This window comes from Diabrotica virgifera, chromosome 3, assembly GCF_917563875.1.
Source record: "Diabrotica virgifera virgifera chromosome 3, PGI_DIABVI_V3a".
NCBI lineage: Eukaryota > Metazoa > Arthropoda > Insecta > Coleoptera > Chrysomelidae > Diabrotica > Diabrotica virgifera.
In genome coordinates this window covers 138,340,503-138,353,642 of record NC_065445.1, presented here as the reverse complement: position 1 = coordinate 138,353,642, position 13,140 = coordinate 138,340,503, and the positions used below count along the sequence as shown (strand labels likewise).

The following is a 13,140-nucleotide window of genomic DNA, read 5'->3' as shown; positions in this document are numbered from 1 at the left end:
GATAACGATCATTGATCGGTACGATAAAGTTCTCGGGCGGCCCTTCCGTCCAGCATTTGTTCTTTCATGTATATTTTAAATTATGTGCTGTTGTGAATTATAGCATCTTTTTCGAATTAAATATTTTATGCAGGCTCTCTATTGTGGATATTAGCCATAAACTGTAGAAACCACTACTAATGTTATTATTTTGGTCACTGTTTTGCGTGGATATCATCAGCACATTATTTCGTTTGCGAAATTCTTATTTAAAGAAACTGTTGTATTTTAGACTACTATATTCTGTGTATTGTGCAAACATTTTTTTATGGCGTGAGATTTAAACCAAAAACCGAAAAGTATTTTCTTGGCAGCTGGGCCATTAAGTCAACCAAAGTCAGGCGAATCATGCAAAAGTAAACGCAAATCTATCATAAAAATTCAAGCATAAGACTTACACAATCGATTAAAAATACATATAACAATTTGAAAAATAATCTCTGTGCCGACAAAGATATGTTTGTCGACGTTGTTGATATTTTTAAAAAGTTAAGAAAATATGTAGTTTAAGTTTAAGTGTCTTGTTCTCCAAAAACACTGTCTTTTAAAGGTTATAAATAATTTGAAAATGAGTCTTCTAGTACATTCAAAAATTGGGCAAAATACGTTTAAATCCCCAAAAAACTATGTTTTTTTTATGGTTTTAAAGGGTTTTTGCGAGTTCTTGCGAGTTTTGAAAAAACATGGTTTATTTGTGGTTTAAAGATGTTTCGCCCAATTTTTGAATGTTTTAATGGCAGCTTAATATTTTTTTTATTTGAGCTGTTTACTCAATGGTATGTACTATATTATATTTATGTATATATACAGAGTGTTTACTTAAGTTGTACACATATTGTCTGTCATGTCATCGTTCAGAAGTCTCTATCCATTTCATTGTCACTTGTTGCCATACTTTCACCATGTGAACAAGTCAAACCACAGCTCAGATATTACCTGGGGCATATTAGTAAAATACTTTAAACATCCATGCTTAAGTTAGCATGTTCAACCGATGTTCCCTTGACGGATTACTTGTACAGGGCTTTGACCCACATATTTTTATAAAATTTTATCTTGGTGGTTAGCATGTAAATTTCACGTTGTGAGTATTACCTACAACTTTTCTTAACCGTAGTCAAAATTTCAAAATATTTGCATTATTTTACCAGGTTATATTCATTTTAGGTAAGCACTGATGATGATTGGTAAACCAATCGAAAACTAGTTATGTGATCGTGATGTAGCCCTTTTTAGGGATTTTAAATATATACCTTCTATAAAGGATTTTACTGTTTTTTTAATATAAAATTTTCCCTATTATGAATTTAAATACGTAAATAAACAAAGTTTTCGTTATGATAATGCTCGCATTTTTAGCTTGTTTTTGATATACAAAACAAACAGAGGTAGACCTGCAGCCACCTTCAAAAAAGTTTACGCTTTTTTTCAAAAAAAGGGGCTAAAATTACTCTCTTATTTATTAATCACATAGAAAAAAAAAATGAGAAAATTGACTTCTGAAAATGAGGTTTGGTCTACCTTAACGGGAGTAGGTACCCTTTAGAAAAAATTAAAACGAAACAATAACCTGCACTGACTTGCCTGAAGTTCTAATAATTTACAGTTTTTGACAAGGTAAGCCTTATTACCAAATTTAATTAAAATAAGATAACTTTTCGGATTTCTAGGTCACTTAAAATATTTTTTTTTGTTCAATTTCATACATAGACAAATACTACTTTCATAGGTTGCCTATCAAAAAATTAATAATATTTGCGGTGGCATATTTCTAACGACACCGCAAAAAATGGATTTTGCGGTGGACATCAGAACTCATGAGTGGATCATGTAAAACAAAAATCAAAAAAATTTATTTACTGAAAATTATAAACTAGAAATATTAAAAATTAAAAAATTAAAATTAAAAATTTATTAATAGACGTCGCGGCAGCATTCTCATAGTGGATTTCAATCTATTTTTGAAATTCCCCTTAAAAAGACAAATTCGTTTCTTTTTGATTCAAAAGTGGGCAGGCATCTGCACTGATGAAGTAAGTTTGTAACAGAAACAGCGGCTGTCTTTAATCAAAATATAATATATCAAAATAAAGATTATTTAGGAATCTTAAATAATATCAAATAATTAAATTTTAATAACAAACGCGATGATATAGTATTATCTGATAATCATTCCATCAAATACTATAGGGTTTTTCATCGATTGTCACTTATTTCGAGCTTCTGTCATGTGTCACATAATATTAATATATCTAAGTCATACGTCTTTGGTTTGTATCATGGTATATACGAATAACGTACGACGTAGATATATTAATATTATGTGACACATGACAGAAGCTCGAAACAAATGACTATGAATGTAAAGCCCGATTGCCAGGCTTTAAAGTTTAAAAATCGGAGCAAGCCAAGTTGCTCGAGAGAGAAATTTGTCGTCTCATTTAGTATAATAAAGAAGGACGGAGCATATAAGCTGCGCGTTACGACTTCGGTGAATAGAAGAGAAAAGCATGCTCTTTTTGCATATGGTTGAGAGAGACAACATTTCTCTGTTGTGATTTTATATATGGTTGAAAGTGACAACATTTATCTGTTGTATTTTCATTTAAATTTGAATTAACTTATTTACACGAGGAAGGCAAATAGTCCCAACTCTAGTTATTTTGCCTTTTATCGCGATAGAAAAGAGGTTTGCTTTAATGAGTGCAAAAACTGGAGCCTAGTAGTGTTCGTCAAAAAGTAAGAGAAGCTAGTGCCTCTACAATCAATGGCTCGCAAGTTGTTCTACAATCAACAGCTCGTAAGTTGCTACTCAACCAATGGCTCGCTAGTTTGCCGGTGTAAAAGCCTAGCTTGTAAGGCTTTTTTTGTGTACGGACCTGGTGCAGTGTTAAATGCAGCTGAGGGCCCTCTTGAAGACCAAATGCAGGGATTGAATTGGTAAGTGGACCTCTTTGCGCCTCATTTAATTATTCTATTCCTTTTTTGCTCATGTTTAAGTTTTTTTATTGAACCGGTGTCAAAACTCCTTTAGAAAACAAAGAATCAGCCCCTATTTGAGATCGTAACATCAAAGATCGCACATTTTGGTCACTTCGAACGTGGATATTGTTTTTTTGAGGTGTTTTGATAGTCGGTTTTTTTAAAGAATTTAAACTTTATTGCTTTTATAATTAATTGTTCAATTATTGTTGGGGTGGCTTGTTTTTCCTCGCTTGTATACAATATTGCTTGTTAACAATTAATTTTGAATAATATAATAAAATTTGCATTTTGAAATAACGCCCAAAAAAACATTGCGTACAGTTCTTGCTTCTTTTCTTTTGTAGCAGGTAATGTCAATTGGTTGACCTTGAATGAATTTACAGGTATTCAATAGGTACGTAGAATTTTGTAAGTTTCGAATTTTAAAATCAGTTTGCGGCCGCTTGATAAAAATTCTTGTTTTTTGATAAATTATTAAATTTAATTGTTTAGGTCATTAGACTTGTAAAATATTAGCTATTTGAATTTATTTATAGTTAAAATTGCGTTCTCTTTATGCCAGTGGCAGCTTGACCAGGGGATCGTTGATTATTTGTATTTTTAATTTTACCGTTGATTACGTTAAATAAATTTTTATTCTTTTTCTCCACAATGGCTGACAAATTGAAAAAATATACCTTTCAAAGGAGAATGGCAATGAACGATTTAGGAACGTTATTGTCTTTATCCAATTCTGCTCTTAGAGAGGTTCATAAGCAGTCGCTTTTTCGTGTTCGGTACTCAGAATTAGACGATGTTTTGGAGAGTTTTAATAAAAATCATCAAAACATCGTTACAAATCTTTTGAACTCTGAACCTACGGATGCTCAATTAGATTCTGAGGACATTATTCGTTCCCAATTTTTGAATGATTATTATCAGATCAAGGCTAATTTCGCGGATCTCTTTGAAGATGATGATAATAGTCAAAAGAATGAGGAAAATATCGCCGCTTCGAATGCAGTACAACCTCCTAGTAATGTTCGCTTGCCGCAGTTAGAATTAGTTAAATTTTCCGGTGAGTTTACGTCAGCAATTACTTTTTTTGACCTGTTCGATGCGCTTGTGCACCGTAGACCTAACGTTGATGATACGGAAAAATTAACGTATTTGATTCAAAGTTTAGAAGGGCCTCCTTTAAGGTTAGCTAAATCCCTGCCTTTAGCTAGAGAAAATTATATTAGGATTTATGATAAATTAAAAAATAGGTATTTAAATAAACGTTTGCGTGCAATGGCACATTGGTGCAAAATTGAAGAAGCTCCCGCAACTATGTTTAAGAATTCTGATAGTTATAGTAATTTAATTGATACCTTTTCGGAAAATTTATCAGCTTTAGAAAATTTGGGTTATAAAATTTCGGATTTTGTGTTAGCTTACAAAATTCTCACCAAGCTTGACGAGGAGACTCACCAACGGTTTGAATTATTACATGGGTCTAGTGAAATGCCTACTTTTATTCAATTATCTGATTTCCTGGAAAGTCAATGCATTTCGTTTGACTCATCCTTGTTGTCGCCTTGTTCTCCCAAGGATTCTAATAGAAAAAATAAATCGCCTTCTAAACACAATGCAAATAAAAATGGTTCTAAAGTCAATAATCGCTATAGTTTTTTTTCGAAGCCTAATGCGACGACTTGTTTGTTATATTCTGCCGATCACCATTTAAAAGATTGTTCTTTATTTTTAAATAAATCTCCTTATGAACGGTACAGCGCTTGTAAGAGAATGCGTCTTTGTTTTAAATGTTTAGAAAAACACGATTCTCGTAGTTGTAGTGTCACCTCTCGTTGTTGTCATTGTAATTCATCCCACCATAGTCTTTTACATTTTAAAAGTTCTGAAAGTGCCACTCAAGGCGCTACTTCTGTTGCTGCCGTTCCAACTACTGCTTCTTCTGATGCTCAGGTTAATACTGGAACATTGAGCTCACATGCTGCATCATTAGGTAGTGTTACCTCAAAAAACTCGAGCGTTTTGTTAGCTACTGCTGTGGTAGAAATTATGGATGGTTGTGGATTGTATCAACCTGTTCGAGCTTTAATTGATGGGGGCAGCATGACCTCTTTTGTATCTCAGTCTTGTATTCGTCAGTTAGGTATTAGAAATTCTTCTGCTACCTTATCGGTACAAGGTATTGGTGCTATAAAAAGTACAGTGGTTGGTCGAGTTGATCTTCAGATAAAACCTGTGGATAGAGTGGATCCTATTTTTAATTGTGAGGCGTTTGTGTTGCCAAAAATTTGTGAGGACCTACCCGTTGTTAGTTTGGATGTTGGGCATTGGTCTTATATTGCTAATTTAAAGTTGGCAGATCCTCGGTTTCATCTATCTGGTAAGGTGGACTTATTGCTTGGAGCTGATATCTTTTCTCAGTTATTATTAGAAGGTAAAGTTCAAACTCCTAGAGGTATGCCTGCTGCTCTTAATACCGTTTTTGGCTATGTCCTTATGGGTCCCTGTAGTTCGGTTCCTATGACATCTGCCACCTCGTTGTTTTGTCACGTGGATCAAATGGTTTCGTTGGAGGAGTCTGTAAAGCAGTTTTGGAGTTTAGAAACTGTTCCTGAAGTAGAATGTTCAGCTCCTAAAGATATTCTTTGTGAGAAAAATTTTGTTGAGAGTGTTTGTCGAGACGGCTCTGGTCGTTATACCGTTGCTCTACCTTTCAGGGAATTATCTCCTGTTTTTCCAGGAATGTTTGAGTTAGCTGTAAATCGTTTTCTTTCCTTAGAAAAAAGGCTTTTGAAAAATCCTAGTGTTTATCAGGAATATTGTACCTTTATGAAAGATTATTTGGATTTGCATCATATGGAGCTTGTGTCAGAAACTTCTCGTCCATTATCTTGTTACTATATTCCTCACCATGCTGTATTAAAACCTGATATTTTGACTACCAAGTTGCGAGTTGTATTTAATGCTTCTGCTCGAATTGGAAATCAGAATTCTCTTAATCAGTGCTTGTTTACTGGAAAGAAACTACAACAAGATATTTTAACTATTTTATTGGGTTTTCGACTTCATAAATATGTCTTATCCACGGATATTAAGCAGATGTATAGGCAGATACGAGTTGAGAAAAGTCATTGTGATTATCAGAGGATTGTTTTTAGATTCTCTTCTGATGAAGAGTTACAGGAATTTCGGTTATTAACAGTTACTTATGGTTTATCATCAGCTCCTTTTCTTGCTTTAAGGACTTTGTTGCAGCTGAGTGAAGATGAAGTTAGAGAGTTTCCCCTTGCCGCTGATGTTTTGCGTACTAGTACTTATGTTGACGATATAGTTTGTGATGGTGATACCTTAGAAATTGCGCTAGATCTTCGGAATGAGTTGATATCCTTGTTATCTCGAGGTCAGTTTGAATTGCGTAAGTGGTCGAGCAATGATATGCGATTATTAGAAGGTCTACCGGAGTCGCATATTGGTAAGAAACCTATTTCCTTTGATAATAATAGTTGTTCGTCACCTCTAAAAATCCTTGGACTTGTATGGAATGCACAGTTGGATTGTTTTTCTTTTGAAGTGACAGCTCTGGACAAATCTTGTACTAAGAGAAGTATGTTGTCTGAATTGGCCCGAGTGTTTGATCCTGTAGGGTTTCTAGCTCCCATGACTTTGTTCACGAAGCACCTTATCCAACGTTTATGGTTGTCCGGAATCGACTGGGATGACTCTCCTCCAGACTCAATTTGTAAAGTTTGGAACCAGTATAAGGAACAACTGTTATCCCTTGCACAGCTTGAAATACCTAGGTGCATGTTCGTGTCCAGGTATATTTGTTGTGAGGTACATGGGTTTTGTGACAGTAGTGAAAAGGGTTATGCCGCTGTTATTTATTTGCGTTTTGTTCTACCAGATGGTCAGGTTTGTGTCTTTTTTGTTTGCGCGAAGTCAAAAGTGGCTCCCATAAGAACTGTAAGCATTCCACGTTTGGAGCTGTCCGCTGCAGTTCTACTATCTAAACTCATGCAGTTTGTAGTTAGAGTATTAGATCCTAAACTTAAAATCGCAAAATTTGTAGCTTGGTCCGATTCTCAGGTAGCTCTAAGTTGGATAAAATCCTCTCCTCATCGTTGGAAAACTTTTGTTTCTAACCGGGTTTCATATATACAGGAACGCCTTTCTCCTAATAGTTGGTTTTATGTTCCTTCTGCTCAGAATCCCGCTGATTTGGCTTCCAGAGGTGTTTTACCTGCTCTAATGTTGGAGCAATCTCATTGGTTTGCAGGTCCTGAGTTTTTGTATAACACCGATCCCATTCCAGACGCTTCCTGTTGCTTTTCTGAGTGTGCTGAAATGTTTGATGAGGAGCGTACGGTAACTTTGGCTTGTGTTAATGATGATAATTTTCTTGAGAATCTATTGAATGACATTTCCGATTTCTCGTTTATACGACGACTTATAGCTTGGATCTTGAGGTTTGCTTGGAATTCAAAATTCCCCAATGATAAGAGAGAAGGTCCCTTAAGTTCAAAGGAACTTTATGAGTCATTGATTATGCTAGTTAAATATACTCAACATCGATATTTTGAAAGGGAGTTCGAGGGAAATGTTTTTTCCAAACCTTTGCGAAAGTTGTCCTGCTTTATCGATGATCAAGGAATATTACGGGTTGGAAGTCGTCTTAGATATTTGTCTGTTTCGATTGATAAGAAATTTCCTTGCATCCTACCTCGCGAAAGTCGATTAACTTATTTGCTGATTGATTATTACCATAAACGATACTGTCATGCTGGGCTGCGTACAGTTAGTTTTTTGCTTGCCCAGTCATTTTGGATTTTGTCTCCTAAGCGTGCTATACGCTCGGTTTTGTCAAAATGTATACAGTGTTGGAGGCCCAATCCTAGAAATTACCAACCTCCAATGGGTAACTTACCCCTAGTTAGAATTTCCCAGGTTAAACCCTTCCTGAATTCAGGTATGGATTTTGGTGGACCGTTTTATGTTGTGATGAATCGCTATCGAGGAGCTAAATCTTGTAAGGTGTATCTTTGCATCTTTGTTTGCATGGCCACCAAAGCTCTTCATTTAGAGTTAGCTAGTGATTTATCGAGTGAGACTTTTCTCTCTGCTTTGCAGCGTTTCATAGCTCGTCGTGGTAGGGTTGATAATTTATATTCTGATCGTGGCAGTAATTTTGTTGGCGCTGCTAAATACCTTAACCTCATGAAAAATGCTGCTTCAAATGAAAATATTTCCTTCCATTTTAATGCTGCATCTGCTGCCCACTTTGGCGGTTTATGGGAGGCGGGAATAAAGTCAGTAAAGACGCACCTAGCTCGCGTTATAGGCGATCAGATCTTGTCATATGAGGAACTAAACACGGTCGTAATTCAGATTGAATCGTATCTTAATTCTAGGCCCTTGACCCCTATAAGTTCTAATCCTAATGATTTGTCAGTTCTAACGCCGGGTCATTTTTTAAATCTAGAACCTCTTTCGGCTGTGTTTGAACCTCTTGATGGAGCGTATATTCCTGCATCTCATTTGATGAGATGGAAGTTAATAAATCAAATGCATAAAACTTTTTGGGAACGCTGGAGCAAAGAATATTTGCATACTTTGCATCAGCGCAGTAAATGGACTTCATCGGATAATTTAAAACCTATCGAACTAGGAACGATGGTCCTTATAAAGGATGATAATATCCCTCCGTCGCAATGGCGTTTGGGACGAATATCCCAAGTATTTCCGGGACAGGATGGAATTATAAGAGTTGCGGATGTTAAGACCACAAAGGGAATTCTTCGACGCCCCCTGGTCAAGCTGTGTCCTCTGCCTATCTAAATAATTCCTTAGTTTTTTTGGTGATCTTGTTATTAGTATGATATTGTTTCATTTTTTTTTGGGATTTATTCCAAAGTGCCATGATTTAAGTTATTTTTTTTTGTTTATTAGCTTGTAATAGTTTTAAAATGCACCATTCAAAGCTGCATTTTGGTGGGGGAGAATGTTGTATTTTCATTTAAATTTGAATTAACTTATTTACACGAGGAAGGCAAATAGTCCCAACTCTAGTTATTTTGCCTTTTATCGCGATAGAAAAGAGGTTTGCTTTAATGAGTGCAAAAACTGGAGCCTAGTAGTGTTCGTCAAAAAGTAAGAGAAGCTAGTGCCTCTACAATCAATGGCTCGCAAGTTGTTCTACAGTCAACAGCTCGTAAGTTGCTACTCAACCAACGGCTCGCTAGTTTGCCGGTGTAACAGCCTAGCTTGTAAGGCTTTTTTTGTGTACGGACCTGGTGCAGTGTTAAATGCAGCTGAGGGCCCTCTTGAAGACCAAATGCAGGGATTGAATTGGTAAGTGGACCTCTTTGCGCCTCATTTAATTATTCTATTCCTTTTTTGCTCATGTTTAAGTTTTTTTATTGAACCGGTGTCAAAACTCCTTTAGAAAACAAAGAATCAGCCCCTATTTGAGATCGTAACATCAAAGATCGCACATTATCTGTTTTGATTCACCCTAAATAAGCTGTTCTCATTTTATTTTGTAAATTACTCTGCGATTTAAAAACATATTCCGGTGTGCATCACTTTTTCACTCGACAGACAAAAGAAATTGAAAATAAGAGTTGACAAATCTTTAAACGCGTTTTTCTCTAAACTGCTTTTTTCAAAGGCGGTGCGTGGACCTTGTAACTCAAAAACTACTTGTCCGATCTACCTAGTTTTGTAGCGAGGTTACGCTGTTGAGACATTTTTTGTTTTATGCTTATATTTTGTTTAAAATTAATAAATATTTTGATTTTCACCCTTTTTTGTGTAAAAATTTCGATTATGTGATTTCTGATTGATACCAAAAAGTCAAAGATCGTTAAAACTAAAAAAACCTGACAGCATTACCTCGAAATAATCATAAGCTTATAAAATCTTTTTGCTTTTTTTGGCAACCCATGCAAGCCGTATGTGTCTATGTAAGAAATTTAATAAAAAATGTTTGACCCGGAAATCATATGGGTGCAGGTCGACCTATATTCGGATCCCGTACGATTATAATTTGTAAAAAATATTTTTAGAATATTTCGATAATATATTATAAAAATTATTTACCGATTTATAATTCATCCGTATCCTGAAGTACCCTTAATAAGATATTAAAAAAACAGTTTAGTTGAGATATTCCTTACTTTCTTCGACAAAAGCAATTTACACAATCCATATTTTTTATATCGATATCGTTGTATTTAATTCTTCTTCTTCTTCTTCTTCTTCTTCTTCTTCTTCTTCTTCTTCAGGTGCCGTGTCCGTATTCAGACGTTGGCTGTCTTCATGTTTACAAGTTCATGAAACCTCTCTCTATCGGCTGCTGCGCGAAATAATTCTTCTACCGTGGAACCACACCATTGTCTAATATTACGTTACCATGAAAGTTTCTTTCGACCAATCCATCTCTTTCCCTCCACTTTTCCTTGTATTATAAGGCGAAGTAGATGGTATTTAGGCCCTCTAATTATATGGCCGCATTATTCTGTTTTCTCCTCTTTATGATGTTTATGAGCAGACGTTCTGAATTCATCATTTGGAGAACATTTAAATGAGCAAAACCCACGATATCTTTAGGATTCGTCGATAGCACCACAATTCGAATGCTTCTAATTTATTTAGCATTGTGGTCCATGTCTGACAACCATACAATAATATAGACCACACGTCAAATTTTAGGACCTTCTTGCGAATCTTCATCGACAGGTTTCGGTTACATAAAACTGGTTTCTAGGACATAAAAGCCTTACGTAATATTTCAATCCTGGTTATTATCTCTTCATCACAATCGCAATTTACATTTAACCAACTGTCAAGGTATTTAAAATGGTTTACTCGTTCTATCTCCTCTCCATCAAGAGAAAGCACGCCTTGATCTACATTTATCTTTTCAACTGCCATCCACTTTGTCTTTGAAATATCGATTTTTAGGCCTCACCGATAACTTGCTTCACTGACTAGATTTACTAATGTCTGGAGATCTTCTAAATTTTCTGCAAGAACGGCTATGTCGTCAGCATATCTGATATTGTTGATTACTTCTCCTCCCAGTCTTCTCCCTCTTGTCTGTCATCCAAAGCCTCCCTAAAGATTTCTTCAGAGTACAGATTAAAGAGACTGGGTGACAAAACACAACTTGTGATGTATGCTGACGACATAGCATTAATTAGCAGAAACCTAAACAGCTCAAAGGAAGAATGAAGTAAAAGTCAGACTTACTTTCAATCTTTATTATAACTTCCGACGACCGGTTTCGCTCTTTAAAATTTGTAGAGCATCTTCAGGTCAAAGGTAACAAGTTACAAAATGATTCGGATACAAGGTACTAACAACTCAGTATTCATTATCATGATGTTTATGTTGAAGTTATGTTAACGGGATATGGTGGAATAGACGGAGGATGCAGCATAGGTAAACAAATTTATGGGATTTAGGAATTCTTGAGGGTGATGAGGGTGAATTCCTAAATCCCATAAATTTGTTTACCTTTGCTGCATCCTCCGTCTATTCCATCATATCCCGTTAACATAACTTCAACAGAAACATCATGATAATGAATACTGAGTTGTTAGTACCTTGTATCCGAATCATTTTGTAACTTGTTACCTTTGACCTGAAGATGCTCTACAAATTTTAAAGAGCGAAACCGGTCGTCGGAAGTTATAATAAAGATTGAGAGTAAGTCTGACTCTTACTTCATTTAAAATGAACTCTCACATGCAACCCATTCAAGACTCAAAGGAAGAATTTAAAAAGTTATGTAAGGAAGCATCCAAGAGGGACTTAGTAATAAATCAAAACAAAACAAAATACCTACTTTGCTCAAAAAAAATCCAATTAATACGACAAGTTTAAATATTGGTGAATATGACTTTGAAAAGGTAGACTTTAGATATCTTAGGGTCTCAGTTAATGAAACTAATGATAGAAGCATCGTAATTAATGAAAGAATCCAGGCAGGAAACAGAACATACTGGAAATACAACTTCCTCAAAGATAAAAAGCTTACTCAGAATACTAAACTGAAAATTTACAGAGCAGCAATTAGACCAGTAATCACATATGGTGCTGAAGTAATGTGTCTGGCACCAGTGAAATGGCGACCTGTATCAGGCATACTACGAGGAAGACCCAAAATTAGATGGGAGAACCAGATAGTCGAGGGCATTAAGAAGATGGGAGCTAGAGAATAGGTAACCATAAGCAAAAACAAGAACGAATGGAGAAAAATCGTAGAAGATGCCAAGTCACACAACCAATTGTAAAACCAAAATGTTGGATTAATTCACCGCGACAAACGAATCGGAAGAGCCCAAAGAGGGCGGCAATCATTCCGCTATGAGTGTAGATGCCACGATGATATAAGCCCATAATAATATATTTAAAAAAACAGTTTAATTGAGATGTTCGTTATTTTCTTTTCGACAAAAGCAATTTAGTCCATTCTTTCACGGTTTTTGCTCTAAATTTTAAAGAACCGCTTGGATTGACATGAAATTTGGCATACGCATAGCTTACATGTCAAAGAAAAAAAGTGATATTGTGCCGATATGTGCTTTGACACTGGGGGTGACTTTCACCCCCCCCCCCCTTGGGGGTAAAAAAATATAAGTCCAAAATAAGTCCGGAACTAGATAAACTGACTAATTTTAAGTAACTTTTGTTCTATAGAGCTTTTTCGCCAAGTCAACATTTTTCGAGTTATTTGCGAGTGAATATGTTCATTTTTCAACAAAGTAACTACATTTTTAGACGGTTTTTTGCAAATAACTCGAAAAGTAAGTATTTTGTCAAAAAAAAAACATTCCTAGCAAAAATATAGCCTGTAAAAAAGTAAAAAAATGGTGTACGCGTTAGGTCTCTGGACCTCGTAAAACCAGAGTTATAGCCAATGGAAAATAGATTCATATTCACCAAATTTCAAATAGAATACTTCGAAGTGAAATATCCAAAAAATTAAGCACTTTTTCGGAAAAACCCATTATAACATTTTTAAAGTGGTTAAAAAAAGCTTTATTACTGTTCTTATAAAAAGTTTCTAGCATTAAATTAAAGCAAGTTACGCTCAAAATAAAAGTTGGTCCCTTTTTG

At 35.3% G+C, this 13,140-nt stretch overlaps 1 protein-coding gene across 1 annotated transcript; it reads left to right on the top strand.

Annotated features, from left to right (window-relative positions):
- Window positions 1-3,675: 3,675 nt before the first annotated feature.
- On the top strand, window positions 3,676-7,756 carry LOC126882570 (uncharacterized). The gene is made up of 4 exons (XM_050647542.1): window positions 3,676-5,885; window positions 6,177-6,852; window positions 7,180-7,525; window positions 7,602-7,756. The coding sequence occupies exons 1-4, from the start codon at window positions 3,676-3,678 to the stop codon at window positions 7,754-7,756; spliced, it is 3,387 nt and encodes a 1,128-aa protein (XP_050503499.1).
- The last annotated feature ends 5,384 nt before the right edge of the window (window positions 7,757-13,140 follow it).